This window comes from Giraffa tippelskirchi, chromosome 2 (genome assembly GCF_054371585.1).
Source record: "Giraffa tippelskirchi isolate mGirTip1 chromosome 2, T2T-mGirTip1v1.2.pri, whole genome shotgun sequence".
Lineage (NCBI taxonomy): Eukaryota > Metazoa > Chordata > Mammalia > Artiodactyla > Giraffidae > Giraffa > Giraffa tippelskirchi.
The window spans coordinates 130,339,233-130,355,168 of NC_137276.1; the positions used below are offsets into that span (position 1 = coordinate 130,339,233).

The following is a 15,936-nucleotide window of genomic DNA, read 5'->3' on the forward strand; positions in this document are numbered from 1 at the left end:
GGAAAGGTAAATAGAAAAAAGTATCAGTATAATCAAGGTCTTTTCATTGGTAAGAACAGAGATGAATTTAATATTTTTATATTTTCATAACCAATAGAGTAGTAAAGTGTAGTGCTTTTAAAAAAGTTAAAGTAGATAATGCCCATAGCCCATATGAAAATTCCAAAGCAACCACCCCTGAGTTTCAGCACCTTATTTAAGCCACTCAATGCAAAGATCCAAATGAGTTTATTACATTGTAAACTTTTGTTATACATAAAAACTTAGAAATATTTCAAGATTATATACTTTAAATTTTAGAAATATTTCAAGATTATATACTTTAAATTTTACAATCTCATCAAAAATACAAAAGAGCATGTATAACAGTCAGTTATTTGTATATTGGATTATTCATGCAGACTACATAAAATTTATCTAAAAGTATTGTTTACTAAAAACTGGCAAGTTATAAAAAAAAAATGTCAAACTTAAAATGGTTCCATTTTTAGCTGTGATTCATAGACATGTTAGAAACCCTAGTAAAAATCTTGGTTTAAATTCTTTAACACAACAGGTGAACTCTTAAAAAATATATATGGGTCTCTCATACTAAATACATGGCTTTGGACAATTTTGTGTCTGCAAATATACAAAAAAGCAAGGATTAATACTTATTTCAGAAATGTGAGATTAATTATATGTATTCCAAAAAGTATGTGGCATTTCTGTGTTGTAACTTTAATCGTCAGTGCAACTCCAGTCTTAAGTTGGTGTGTACACATCTACCTCCAAATGTTCTTTGCCCACACATTTAGTTGTGCTATTCTGATCATGAACTGAGTACAGCCAGCCATCTTTGGTGTTCAGACTTGTTCTCAGCAGATAAGGTCTTCTAGTATTCTGGAACTGGTGCCCCCTATAGGATCATGAGCATTCAGCTCCTAAACATGCCATCTAAGAGCTACAGCCAACTTGGAATTTTGGGAAGTGAGCTTGTACTTAGGGTTGCATGGACAAAAGTGTCAATAGTCCTACCAGGACCACAATTCAGTCCTTGTTAACAAAAAAGGGAACTACATCAAAGGGATTTGACTTAGCTAGGCAGACTCCCCTTACAACTCAAGAAAATAACATCAAATTATTGGTGCTTTGGCATTAGTGTAAGAGACTTGGAAAATTTCAGACAATTTTAAAGACATACAGTTAACATGATGCCATCCAAACATAATGAGGGTGGGACGTATCAACATTTCCCAAGAACTGATTTGACTAATAAGACAGACTATACAAAAGTCAAATATCAATACAATCCTAAAATAAATTTACATGAATCAGGATGGTAAGTGCTAGGAAATGTTACTGTTTTGTCCCTAACAACACTTCAGATTTCCAAAAGCAACAGTTTTACTAGGAATGAATATTATAGAAACTGTAGGCTCTTAAATCTAAAACACACTAATGTGTGGATCAGGTACACTTGATCAAACATATCTTTAACATAAGCAATCTCCTATCACTTTGACTTAGCTACTTGAATATAAAATCTCTTCTCACCATCTTTATTTCCCCATTCAAAAGTGTCAAGTTTGTATCTTTCAGCATTTTGACATCTTTTAATTAAAAACTATGTACACACAAAGAACTGCAAAGCCAACCACACTGCAGTATATAAGAATGTTAAAATAGTAAGTCAACCTTACAAGCCAATAAAAATGGGATAATGTACTAATCCTTAAATCAAGTAATCAGTAGATTTTGTTCTGGTTTTCAGAAAACCAGACATTCTGTCTCATTTCTAACTGCTGATACATTTTGTATTCAACATAAGCATGAAAGGGATTATTTATGTTTGTTGCAATTCTAACAAACTTAAGCTTGCTATTTTCTTTATCCAGGCTACCCCTATATTCCTCTATTTAGCGATGGTCATTAGCCTCTGCTGTACAGAATAAGCCTACTTAAATAATCCAGATTAGAATGTTCAATGAGAAATTATTTTCCACATGAATTCCTTCAGTAAAGATACAGTGTGACATAGTATATTCTTTAAATTGTGCACATTCTTAGATAGACTTTGGTAAACAGAGAGAGAGACTTCAGAAAAACATATTGAAGTGATTTCATTTAAAAAGGTTATTATGTGTTGGTTAAAAAAGAGGATCAGCATCAGTATCACTGAAATTAGTGTAACTATAACAATGTTTAGAATCTTAAAAAATTCAACTTTTTCTTCTTTATCAGGCCAGGCACAGGGAATCCTTTTTGAAGAGATCTTCATTTCAGGAATGAGAAGTTTCTTAATTTGTCCAATTTCCGTTGTGCTCCAGTCTTCTTTCAATACTTGGCTTACTCGAGGATAAATTTCAAAACGTTGGACCTTAGGAAGTGGTCTTTGTTTCAAGATCTGCACACGTTGGCGGACATCATCAACTTTTTCAAGAAATTTAAGTGGAGACTCTTCTTGTAAAGATGTTGTCAGTGTCACTAATTCAAGCTGCTGCTCTCTTATTTCTTTCATTCTTTCAATTTGTGGAGTATATTCTTGATTAATGAGATTGCCAACATCACAAAGAGCTGTTAGGAAAATTTTTTTTTTCTGTTCTAATGTATCACTAAGCTCCTTAAAATACTGGAGAACAACTTCCTTCTCACCTTGGACCATTCTCTCTGAATGAGATTTTTGTTCTTCCAGCTTTTCAATAAGACAAGTAAGATCTGTCCAGTGTGTGTCAGTTAACTGTTCAAGCAGTTTTTGAGGTGTGTCCTTTTCTTTCATATAGGCACTCTGAAGGTCGTCTATAGGATGACCATGATGTTGACCTATAGTAAGGCAATGACCACAAACTAATTTTTTATCCAGGAGACAATAAACATTTAAGGGCTGCCTGTAATGCTCAGGGCAGGTGATGATATCTGGATGGTCTTCTTGCTGGTACTTTTCAATAATAGCCCTTAATGCAAAATTAACGGGTAAAGATTCAATACCACTTGGAGCAATTTCAATAATACTTCTGCAGTTAGGGCACTTGAGTGGAATGCGTAAAGGTCTCCATATATAAAAGTTACCAGTTGCCTGTAGCACATTTTCCAAACAATTTCTACAAAATGTATGAGAGCATGGTAGTACACGAGGATCTTCAAAAATACTGTAACAAATGGGACATGTTAACTCATCCTCAAAATTGTGCATTTCCTGTCGAGAGAAAAAAGTATTTTAATTCAACATATAACAAAGACATATAGGCACACATTATATAAAGTTTTAAGTGTTAACCTACAAACTTAATATATTGTACTTGTCATTTACAAGAGGATATTTACTAAGATTTCTAAAATAATTTTCTATATAATTTAATCCCTAATACTGATTATTGATAACCTTTAAGAGGTTACTTTGGGGTGTTCTGTTGGAAGTCTACTTAATGATTATAAATCATCTAAGCAACTTTTTACATTCTAAGATGCTAAAACAGAACCATACACAAGTGATGAATAGGTAGAACTATTAAATAACAAGTTGACTCTTAGCAAAATTACATTCTTCAATTCATATTCCCAGTTGACTCAACCACAGTTTCTCAAGTAAGTTACTACATTTCTAACTGTTCTATAAATTTCTCAGGTTCTTGAATTGGAATACTAGTGTATGTGCTTAAAGCCCTCAATCAGCACAGTGTAATATTCTAAGTAATGTTAATTTGAAGATTTGGAAAGGGAAAAACATTTCTGAATTGGTCCTGGCAATAAAGTTTGAAAGATGAAGTGTTGATAGTGGTAATTATGAATTACTGACCACTAGAGCATTAGTGCTAAAGAACACCATTAGTCATCTTTCCTTTAGGAAAGAAATCCAGCAACAATTCAGAGATCTTCTCTGACACAAGTAACTTCACTTCTTGGCAAGCTATTTACTGGTTATTTCCAACAAGCCTTCCAAGTGCCATTCTTGTAAAATGTAAAGCTTACCAAATCCTCCTCTATAAAAACTGTTACAAGTTTAAATAAACAACTTCTACAAATAACTAATTATACTTTTAATAAACATAAAAACCTCTTCAGTCTTTATAGCTCTATGCGCCCCCCATCTTCATTCACCATGTGCAAAACCAAACTCCTTCAAGCCTGAACTTGAGTCCCCCCTCCTTCCCCAGATTTGGTCCCCTGTTAATCTCACTGAACACTGCACTTCTACTTTCTAGCACTTAGATGGACTTTATTTAGAAGACTTGTGGGGATTCCCTGGTGGTCCAGTGGTTAGGACTTGGTGCTTTCACTGCCAAAGCCCATGTTTGACACCTGGTTGGGGAACAAGCTGCGTGGCATAGCCAAAAAACAAACAAAAATAATAAGGGATTTTGTAACATTTTTCTATACATTAGAATGTAAGCCTGCACTAAGTGCAGGCATTGTGTCTAAGTGTAGAACCTGATACAACAGGCATTCACTCAATACTGGTTAAACAAACACTGCCCCCTAAGAGACCAATGCTAATAAAATGTCAGACCTTAGTTTTAGGGTTCTTTTATTTTAAAACAGCAAGATTTCTGCTTAGGAAAAGTTCTATCAAGAATACATCTGAAAACAGAAAATACACCATTCAGACTAACAACATTAAGAACTATAATGAGCCAAGATGTGCGAGACTAATAAGCCTGAACTATGAAGCATTCCAGGAAACAAAAGTAATTGAGCAACAGAACAGAAGATGACATTCACTGAAGATAAATTCAAGTGCCTACATGTTGGGAAGCCTTTGTGATTATCTTATACCTACAGAGAGCTCTGATATTGAAAAACCACCCAAGAAAAACAAAATGTTTTTACAGTTTAAGTGATATCAGAATTCATAATGAAGAAATAAACAGAATAACATTTGCAAAGGAATAAAATTTGAACAATGGACATATATTCAATTTAGATTTAATATTACAGTTATTTAATACAAGTATCAAAAAAGTAACCCTGAAACTGAACACAATCTTTCCCTCCAAAGCTTCCCTCCAAAATCCTATACTTGTTATAAAGTTAGAAAACATTTTCCCTGGGAACCCATTTAAGGATCCCAAAAGTTCAACTTTTTCTAGAAGGAGGATATTCAAAATAACCATACTGTAAAGAAAATATCTCTTGAACTTACATAAAATGGAAGCATTAGATATCCTGGTCTCAAAAATTTCTTCTATAGCAAATATAGAACAGCTACAACACTTTCTAGAACTAACACCAAAAAAAAGATGTCCTTTTCATCATAGGGCCTGGAATGTAAAAAGGGGAAGTCAAGAGATATCTGGAGTAACAGGCAAGTTTGGCCTTGGAGTACAAAATGAAGCACAGCAAAGGCTAACAGAGTTTTGTCAAGAGAACATGTTGGTCACAGCAAACACCCTCTTCCAACAACCCAAGAGACAACTCTACACATGGACATCACTAAATGGGAAAAGCTCTATACAGTCAGCAAAAACAAGACCTAGAGCTCACTGGCTCAGATCATCAGCTGCTTTTTGTAAAATTCAGGCTTAAATTGAAGAATGTAAGGAAAACCACTAGCCATTCAAGTATGACCTAAATTAAACCTCTTATGATTATACAGTGGAGGTGACGAATGTGTATTAGTCACTCAGTCATGTCCAACTCTGTGACCCCACAGACTGTAGCCTGCCAGGCTTCTCTGTCCATGGAATTCTCCAGGCAAGAATACTAGAGTGGATTGCAGTTCCCTTCTCCAGAGGAACTTCCCAACCCAGGAATCGAACCCTGGTCTCCTGCCTCACAGGCAGATTCTTTACCATTTGAGCTACAGGGTAGTCCGTGGAGGTGACGAATAGATAGAATTAGATCTGGTAGACAGAGTGCCTGAGGAACTATGGATGGAGGTTCATAACACTGTACAGGAGGCAGTGACCAGTCACTGAAAAAGAAATGCAAAAAGGCAAAGTGGTTGCCTAAGGAGACTTTACAAATAGCTGAGGAAAGAAGAAAAGTGAAAGGCAAAGGAGAAAGGGAAAGATATACCCAACTGAATGCAGAGTTCCAGAGAAGAGCAAGGAGAGAGAAGAAGGCCTTCTTAAGAGAACAACACAAAGAAACAGAGGAAAACAATAGAATGAAAAAGACTGGAATCTCTTCAAGAAAATGAGAGATATCAAGAGAACATTTCATGCAAGAATGGACACAATCAAGGACAGAAATAGTATGGACCGAACAGAAGCAGAAAAGATTAAGAAGAGATGGCAAGAATACACGGAAGAACTATACAAAAAAAGCCTTAATAACCCAGATAACCACAATGGTGTGGTCACTCACCTAGAGCCAGACATCTTTTGAGTGTGAAGTCAAGTGGGCCTTAGAAAGCATTACTATAAAGAAAGCTAGTGGAGGTGATGGAACCCCAGCTGAGCTATTTAAAATCCTAAAAAATGATGCTGTTAAAGTGCCACACTCAAAATGTCAGCAAATTTTAGAAAACTCAGCAGTGGCCACAGGACTGGAAAAGGTCAGTTTTCATTCCAATCCCAAAGAAGGGCAATGTTCAAACTACCATATGATTGCGTTCATTTCACATGCTAGCACAGTAATGCTCAAAAATCCTTCAAGCTAGGCTTCAACAGTACGTGAACTGAGAACTTCCAGATGTACAGACTGGGTTTAGAAAAGGCAGAGGGACCAGAGATCAAATTGCCAACTTCTACTGGATAATAGAAAAAGCAAGAGAATTCCAGAAAAATATCTAATTCTGCTTCACTGACTATGCTAAAGCCTTTCACTTTGTAGATCACAACAAACTGGAAAATTCTTAAAGAGATGGGAATACCAGACCACCTTACCTGTCTTCTGAGAAACCTGTATGCAGGCCAAGAAGCAACAGTTAGAACCAGACATGGAACTGACTGGTTCCAAATTGGGAAAGGAGTACGATAAAGTATTGTCACCTTGCTTATTTAATTTATATGTAGAGTAAATCATGCAAAATGCCGGACTGGATGAAGCAGAAGCTGGAATCACGACTGCCAGAAGAAATATCAACAGCTTCAGATATGCAGATGATACCATGCTAATGGCAAAAAGAGATACTATAAAGCCTCTTGATGAGGGTCAAAAAGGAACATGAAAAAGCTGGCTTGGAACTCAACATTAACAAAACCAAGATCATGGCATCTGGTCAAACAGAAGTGGAAAACATGGAAGGAGTGACATATTTTATTTTCTTGGGCTCCAAAATCACTGTGGATGGGGACTGCAGCCATGAAATTAAAAGACACTTGTTCCTTGGAAGGAAAGTTATGACAAACCTACTGCAAGCATGCGTACTCAGTCACGTCTGATTCTTTACAACCCCATGGACTATAGCCCTCCTTTGTCCATGGGATCATCCAGGCAAGAATACTGGAATGGGTTGCCATGCTCTCCTCCATGGGATCTTCCCGACCCAGGGATCAAATCCAAGTCTCCTGCATCGGCAGGCAGATTCTTTACCACTGAGCCACCTGGGAAGCTCAAGACAAACCCAGACAGTGTATTATAAAGCAAAGACATCACTTTACCAACAAAGGTCCATATAGTCAAAGCTATGGTTTTTTCAGTAGTCATGTATGGATATGAGAGTTGGACCATAAAGAAGGCTGAGTGCTGAAGAATGGATGCTTTCAAATCATGGTCCTGGAGAAGATTCTTGAGAGTCCCTTGGATTACAAGGAGATCAAGCCCGTCAATCCTAAAGGATATCAACCCTGAATATTCATTGGAAGGATTGATTCTGAAACTGAAGCTCCAATACTTGGGCCACCTGAAGCGAAGAGCCAACTCATTGGAAAAGACCTTGATGCTGGGAAAGATTGAAGGCAAAAGAAAACGGGGGCAAAAGAGGATGAGATGATTAGATAGCAACACCAACTCAAAAGACATGACTTTGAGCAAACTCCAGGAGATACTGGAAGAGACAGGAGCCTGGCATGCTGCAGTCCATGGGGTCGCAGAGTTAGACATGACTTAGTGACTGAACAACAACAAATAGCATATATTTTTAATAAAATTTAATCAGAAATGTGTAGATAACTTGAAGATACAGAAATCAAGTCTACTCTCAGATTATCCTCTTGTAGCTGTTATGAAAAACTGATTTTAGCCAACACATTCATGAGAAGTGAAGACTGGCTAACAGAAGTAAGCCTGATTGAAAATAACTATTAATATGTAAGGTCGGGAACTTCCTAACTCTGGGTGCTGCCTGAGAAACAGAAGATAATAGCGGCTATCACACTTAGGGGCTAGTTCTTCCAGAAACTAGTATGAAATTTTATGTACCAGAAATTTTCCATAACCAGCCCAGACTCTTGACGGGGGAAAAAGGAGCAAAAAACTTTTCCAATGAGGATTTTCAGGGATGAGTATCTTGGATTTAGCTATGCCGTGTGTGACAACACTGGAAACTAGAAGACAATGAAGCAATTCTTTAATAGGAAAACATGGCTTCCAACCTAAAATTCTACACCCAGAAAATGTAAATTTTGAAAGTAGTCTAAAGATAGTTTGACACAAGAGGTCTCAAAATGAAACACCCACTACCTGCCATTTCTTTAAAAACAAAAACAAAAAACTACTGCAGGACGACAAGAAAAACAAGAATTCTCACCAGGGTAATTGTGAAATGGAATCCTGGACAACTGTGCAGCAAGCCTAGAGAAAAAGTCTAGAGGAAGAAGACAGAAATCCAGAAGAAATGTCTCTAAGTAAATAAATGGAACAGACAATATTTCATGTGTCTGAACATACTGAGAGGTAATGAGAAAACTAAATGTAGGAGAAAATGATGGAATCATGAAAAGAGGAAATATTACAGCACATTATATAACTCAATTGTCCCATTAATCATAACATTGTAAATATTAATACTGATTTTACGAAAAAGCATGACTGTTATGGATTGAATGTGTCTCCTGAAAATTCATTTGTTAAAATCCTAACCCTTAATGTGATAATATAAATGAGGCAGAGGTAATTAGGTCTTGAGAGTTGAGCCCTCATGAATGAGATGAGCCCCTTAAAGGAAGAGATACAGAGCTTGCTCCCTCTCTTTCTCTGCTCTCTGCCATGTTAAGGAACAGCAGAAAGATGGCCATCTGCAAACCAGGAAGAGAGTTTTGACCAGAACCCACCTATGCCAGCATCCTGATTCTGGACTTTCTAGCCTACAAAACTGCAAGAAATCAATGATTGTTGTTTAAGCCACCACGTCTACGGGAGGTTTGTTTTAACAGCTCAAATTAAGAAAATGAAAAAGTTATATTGGGAGGAGGGAAGAGGGAAGGAAACAGTGTTTAAGAACTTACCTTAATCTTCCCTTATAAGAAGTCAATACCTACCTAAAAATGAAAAATCAAGGAACACATCAAAAGCCAATTATTTAGAAATATAGAAGCAATACCAAAAGAAATATTTAAATGGAATGAGATGATTGCTTCTGGAGAGCAGGAATCAAGACACCGGAACATGAGGGCAGGAGGCTGCTGTTTTCCATTATAAACCTAAATTCTCTTTTACTTTCAACAAATTAACAGGCAATTTAAAATGTTAAAATTTTAAATAAAGAAATAAAGACAATCCCACATGCATCTAGGCAGAAAAGACACTTAAAAAAAAGGAAAATAAAAACATAATGATCTCAAAATTCTCTGGGAGACTGTAATTTCTAAAGATAGCCACAAAAATTATTTCTCAGATATGTTATTCTGAGATGTGACTTTGCTGGTATTCTCTCAAGAGATGACATCTATTCTCCCCTCAAAAAGATCTGGGCAAGACGTGTGACTGCTCTGACCAACAGGATACAGTACTAGTGACACTATGACAGTTCTGGATATAACCCTTGGTTTAGCCTAGCAGATTGCTGCCTCTTTGCTATGTCAAAATTCTAACCTGCTCTGCTGATGAGGCCAAGTGGAGGAGCAAAGAGGTGCCAGACCTGTGAGTGAAAAAGTCATCTTGGACATCAGGCATCCAAACCTTCTATTTGTTACACAGCAGTAGATAAACAGAACACCTCCAAAGCAGCTAGAAATGTTAAAAGACAATGTAGCAGTCAATACCCACAGGGTCAGGAAGGAAAAGGATATGACCTAAGAATTCTCTACCCAGCCAAGATGAAATTTATTCATTCATTAATAAACTAAAGAAGTAATATAAAAAGGATTCATCTTTTTAAAAAAGTTAGGGGAAAAAAGAGAAAATGAACCTAGGAAAAGCAAAAGAAAAGAACAATTCTAACTCATGAAGAAAACTGTGAATTAGAAAACAGAAAACTGTTAGAATTGATGAACCCGAGGCCTGGCTCTTTAAATAAACAAACCTTTAGCTATCTATGATAGGAAGCTTCCAAGATGGACCTCTACCTCCTAGTTGTCACATCCTTTTGTAATTCCCTTCTCTTGAGTGTGGGCTGGACTTAGTGACTCCTTTTACCAAACAATACAGCAGATGTAACTTTAAGATTTTGTAATACAAGACCAGGCTTCTGTCTGGAATGCTCTAGCTCTCTCCATCTCTTAGATTACTCTCACTAAGGGAAGTAAGATGCCACATTGCAAGCAGACCAAGGTCCACCGCTGTGGCAAGAAACTAAGACCCTTAGTCTAACAGCCCCCAAGAACCTGAAGACTCAAGCAACTACATAATGAGCAGATACTTCAGGTCCAGTAAAATATGGCAATGACCGCAACATCATGAGAGACCATGGGCCAGAAGCGGACAGCTAAACCGCTCCGAGATTCCTGACCCAAGAGAACTGTTTTAATTTTTGTTTTAAGCTGCTAAAATGTGGGATTGGTTATGCAGCAATAAGGGGCTTCCCTGGTGGCTGATGGTAAAGAATCTGCCTGCAATGCAGGACACCGGGGTTCGATCCCTGGGTCAGGAAGATGCCCTGGAGTAGGAAATGGCAACCCATTCTAGTATTCTTGCCTGGAGAATCTCATAGATAGATGAGCCTGGCAGGCTACTGTCCACTGAATCGCAAAACAGTTGGACATGGCTGAGCGACTAAGCATGCAATGCAATGCAAACAAGAGGGTTAAGAAAGAAACAACAAATGTACTAAGTTTAGCATTAAAAAAGGAAATAAGCGAAATATGGGAAAAGCCAAAATTATATAGAATACCTATGCTACTATATTTGAAAGTCTACAAGAAATTAATTATTCTCTACTGTCAGTTTCAATATCAAAATAGACCAGAGAGGATAAAGCAAACCATGAGAGAAATTCACAAGCTGGAAAAGTGCTACTCTGGAAAAAAAAAAAAGTGCTCTGGAAAAAAAGAGGTGGGAAAGGGAGAAAGCTTCTCTAGTGGGTTCATCCAAGTGGTTAAGAAACAATTACTTGTACTACTGCTTGAGAATACAAGATGGCAAGTTTGCAAACTGTTTTGAGGATAGTATAACACAACTGCAAAACCTAACAAAGACAACTCAAAACTAAAAATAGAACAATTACAAAAATGGATACTGATGCAAAATCCTGAACACAATATAAGCAAAAACAAATCCTTACCACATTAAGAGAATACAGTACAGAACCAAATACAGTTCTTTCTGGAAACGTAAAGTTAACTCAGTAACAGAAAATTACTCCATTAGGTCAGTGGAGAAAAAAACTGTATGATCACATTAAACGTGAAAAATGTACATAATATGAAAGCCAATAAGCACAATCTACAAAGACAAAGTAAAATGGTGGTTGCCAGGGGCCAGAGGGAGGAGAGTTGGAGAGTTATTATTTAATGAGTGCAGCTTCACTTTGGGAAGATGAAAATGTTCTGGAGATAGATGGTGATGGTTGCACAACAACATGAAATGTACTTAATGCCATTGACTATACACTTAAAAATGGTTAAAATGGTAAATTATATGTAAGTTTTAAAACAATAAAAAAAAAACTTTAAAAATGTTTAAATGTCTTGCCTATTATCCAGCCAGGCTTACCCCAGCCAAATTAATTTTGGAATCAATTTCTATTATTCTATAATTTTAAAAAGCAAAAAAGTTAAAATGACCCATGTAAAATGTTATTTTCCTCCAGCGGGGACTAAGAGACAAAGGATAAACTGATAACTTAGTTCAAGATTTCCTGCTTCCCTTTTAAAAGTCACCAAGAAATATGAATATAAAAAAGAAATCTTTTCAGAAATAAACCTGAAGCTAAATCATCTACTTATAAATTATTTCTCAGATTTCTTGTGCTTAAGTGGCAAAACAAACACATTATTGAACTTTAAATTTTTTATGCAGTCTTTCTCCAGAAAGTTGATTTTCTATGGAGTCTCCACAGTGTCTAACCAGCTTACTATGTATGGTCAGCACTGACAGCAGATGATGGAGAACTGGGCATACCAAAAATATCATTTTCCTGTGTAAACTATTTTTTTAAAAGCCTTAATTCCCTAATGCATTATTGTCTTTCATCTCTAAACATGAATGGTTATAAAACATTCATTACAGTTTACCACCTCTGAAGAGAAATTTGCTACATTATAGAGTTAGATGACTTGCTCTAGGACTTAAGACAGTGAGTCAGCTATAAGTCTGGGAAAATTTAAGAAGTGCCACCAGCCAGGCTGGGTCTCACATCTTTGTGGCCCTAACTGATTAAAAAAAAAAAAGAATAAATGTACAAAAATAATGAAGGATCACCTAACTCAAAACAAAAAAAATATTCTGTGGTCAGATCTGATTTCAACTCTGCCCATTTTACTGTTTTCCTGCATTTTGACATCAACCTGTTCCCTCAAACTAAAAAAAAGACCAGGTTCCTCTGTTAAAATGAATTCTCCAAGCAAGAATACTGGAATGAATGGGTAAGCCATTCCCTTCTTCAAGAGATCTTCCCGACCCAGGGATCAAACCCAGATCTCCTGCATTGCAGGCAGATTCTTCACCATCTGAGCCACCAAGGGAAGCCCATTAATGCAATTTAACGAGGAACTGATATGAGGAGTTAAGATTTTCTTTGCCTTTTTAAAAAATATTTTTCAAAGTGAAAATACATATTTGGTGGAAAAATTCAGCAATGTTTGCTGAAAAGCAACGTTAAAACTAACATCAACAAAGATCAAAATTTCATCTTGCTAGAGTAGCGAAACTATGGTCCCTTACTTTAAGGGATAGCTGCTGTTATTGTTCTTTAGTCACTAAATTGTGTCCAACTCTTTTGCCACCCCATGGACTGTAGCCCGACAGGCTTCTCTGTCCATAGAATTTCCCAGGCAAGAATACTGGAACAGGCTGCAACTTCCTTCTCCAGGGGATCTTCCTGACTCAAGGACTGGACAGTGTCTCCTACATTACAGGCAGATTTCTCTTTTTTTCTTCCCCTGCCCCCCACTGCTGAGCCACCAGGGAAGCCCCAAATGATAGCCACTTGGTGATTAAAAAGAAATGCAGTGCGGGAATGAGAGGATCAAGAGGGAGTGTGTATGTGTATTTACACACATACTTATGGCTCTTTCGCACTGTTGTATGGCAGAAACCAACACAACATTATAAAGCAATTAACCTCCAATTAAAAATGAAAATAAATAAAAAAGGAATGCAGGGACTTCCCTGGCAGTCCAGGGATTAAGACTTTGCCTTCCCATACAGGGGATGCTGGTTTCGATCCTTGGTCCAGGAGCTAAGATCCCACATGCCCTGGAGCCAAAACCCAAAACATAAGACAGAAGCGATATTATAACAAATGCAATCAAGAGTTTATACAAAAGCTCCACATCAAAAAAAAAAAAACCTTAAAGAAAAAAAGGAATGCAGCAACGATATGTAAATGTATGGTAAAAAGGTACCCCAACAACTTAATAAATTCAACTTGCAGATCTTTAAGTGTTAAACATGTGTGTCTGTATTAAGATGCACACATCCTTGTAAAATTTCCAGCTGCGGGGTAAACAAGAGTTAACAGTGACTAACTTTAAGGTATAGGTCAGATAAGAGAGCTGTTTACTTTTCATTTTATGATCCTCCTACATGGTTCGAATTTTACATAAAACCAACATTCACTCCTTTTTTAAATAAAGATTCAAAACTTAAATCACCTTACAGTTTAAAAATTTACTGAAAATCTCTTTGGTATTCACTTAATCTCCAGAACTTACCACTTAGTTGACTTTCTGGTTTGGAGAATGAATATATTTCTTCTTTAACTTTTTCGGATTCTTTTATCCTTATTCTGAAATAAAATTATTTTATCTTAATGTTCTAGATTCACATTCTCAAAAAAACGTTAAGTACGACACCATAGGAAATACCACTGTCGTTGATACTTACCTTCTCTGAGCCTCACTGTGTGTGTGTGTGTGTGTGTTTTTTAAAGTAGTGACAAATATCAACAGCTGTGGAGCAGCAGGAAAGGTATCACTGTAACTTGAAAATCCCCACAAACCTGTGACCAAATAAACTGTCACAAAGGACCTCTTTTTATAGCGTCAAAGTACCTCGAAATCATTAGCCAACAATGGTGACGACGGAGCAAACCTTCATGGTCATGTTGGACTGCTGAGAGTTAACTGGAAGGCAAGAAGCACTCATTGGAGTGAAAAGTTATGCCAGTTAAAGATCACAAATCTTGATTTCGGTTATTCCCATCAGAACGTCTGTTCATCTGTCAGTTCTGCCACGTAAATGTTGAGAGTCCCTGGAGGTGTTTTACCTAGTGCCTCCCACAACTGCCGTTTCACATCTGTAAGATGGGTATAACTACACCTAGCCTGTTAATTTCGGTGAGAACGTCTGCCAGAGAAGGGGCTCAAACACCAGGGCCCTTCACCTTCCCTTTCTCGAAGGTTTACGACAAATCCTTCCGGGCCTCTCTCCCAACGCGCCTCGGCGTCCTCCACTCCAACCCCCGAGAGGTCGCCCAGTTCGGCGGGGTCCGGCCCCTTTCCCCACCCCACCACAGAGGGCCTTCCCTCTCACGGAAATGCAGCTCCATCCTGGCGGGAGGGAAAACAAGGTTCCCCCGACTCTTCACCTGGGACAAGACGGAAGAGACGCAGGACCCAAGCCAGCCTCCAAATTACCACGCCTCAAACACACACAGTACACCAGCCTGGGCTACAAGGAAAGACGAGGGACCCACAGCCGCCTTTTCGGACCGAAGAAAAGCTCCTTAAACTCACCGTGAGGACGGGAAACCAGGCAACTCCACTAGCAGCAACAGAGCTGCACGGCCTCTGGACGGATGCTGAGGGCTGCTTGGCGGGACGTCCCCGCCCTCCTCCACCCTGAGGCCTTCAGGTGCTCAGAAGAGGCGGAGCTCGGGCGCGTCACGACGCAGGCGCAGCCTCCCGGCAACCTTCAACTGCGTAGCGTCAGCCAATGAGAAAGAGCGCGGGGCCGCGGTTCGAAAGTAAACTGCCCACAGTTGGGGCTGAAGCGGGGGCGTGGTCCCGAGCCGGCTGGAGGCCAGCGGCGAGCTTTCTGCGCCTGCGCACTAGGAGCGGGTGCGGCTCTGGCGCTGCCCAGGCGCGCCGCAGGGGTTGCTTCAATGGGCCGGGGCGCTCCTGGCTGCTGTGAGTCTGGCCTGGAGTCCCTCTTGGGGCCTCTGGACGGCGTCCCGGGAGAGGCGGGGCCTGGCGCAGGCCGATGATTTCTACAAAAGATTCGTAGAACTACTTCTATTTTTATTTTAACGTGGAGCCAAGTCGGCACGTCGTAATTCTAGACCTTAAAGCGCAGCGTCTTCCGTTGTGACTTCGTAGGTTCCCCAGCACCCTGAGGCTTCCTGAGCGCGCAAGCACTCCAGTGAGCGAGCGCCATCCTCGCCTGAGCCCGGCTTTGCTTTTGTTTACAGCATCTGGAGACACAAACCCATAGAATACTTGTTCCCGCATAGGAGAGAGAGGGATTCTGATGACTGAGAATTCTCTTGTACTTAAAGAGAACTAACACTGAGGGGTAGTGGGACCTTAAGACTCA

At 38.6% G+C, this 15,936-nt stretch overlaps 1 protein-coding gene across 4 annotated transcripts; it reads right to left on the reverse strand.

Moving 5' to 3' along the window:
• Window positions 1-209: 209 nt before the first annotated feature.
• TRIM59 (tripartite motif containing 59) lies at window positions 210-15,261 on the reverse strand. Of its 4 annotated transcripts, XM_081570719.1 has the most exons (4): window positions 15,138-15,261; window positions 14,115-14,188; window positions 9,309-9,341; window positions 210-3,175 (listed from the first exon to the last, which is right to left on the reverse strand). In XM_081570719.1, the coding sequence occupies exon 4, from the start codon at window positions 3,170-3,172 to the stop codon at window positions 1,964-1,966; it is 1,209 nt and encodes a 402-aa protein (XP_081426845.1). In that variant the 5' UTR covers window positions 3,173-3,175; window positions 9,309-9,341; window positions 14,115-14,188; window positions 15,138-15,261; the 3' UTR covers window positions 210-1,963. The 4 variants fall into 4 exon arrangements, 3 of the variants coding, with proteins under 3 accessions (XP_081426845.1, XP_081426846.1, XP_081426847.1); XM_081570720.1 differs by lacking the exon at window positions 9,309-9,341; XM_081570721.1 differs by lacking the exons at window positions 9,309-9,341; window positions 14,115-14,188.
• Between the last annotated feature and the right edge of the window lie 675 nt (window positions 15,262-15,936).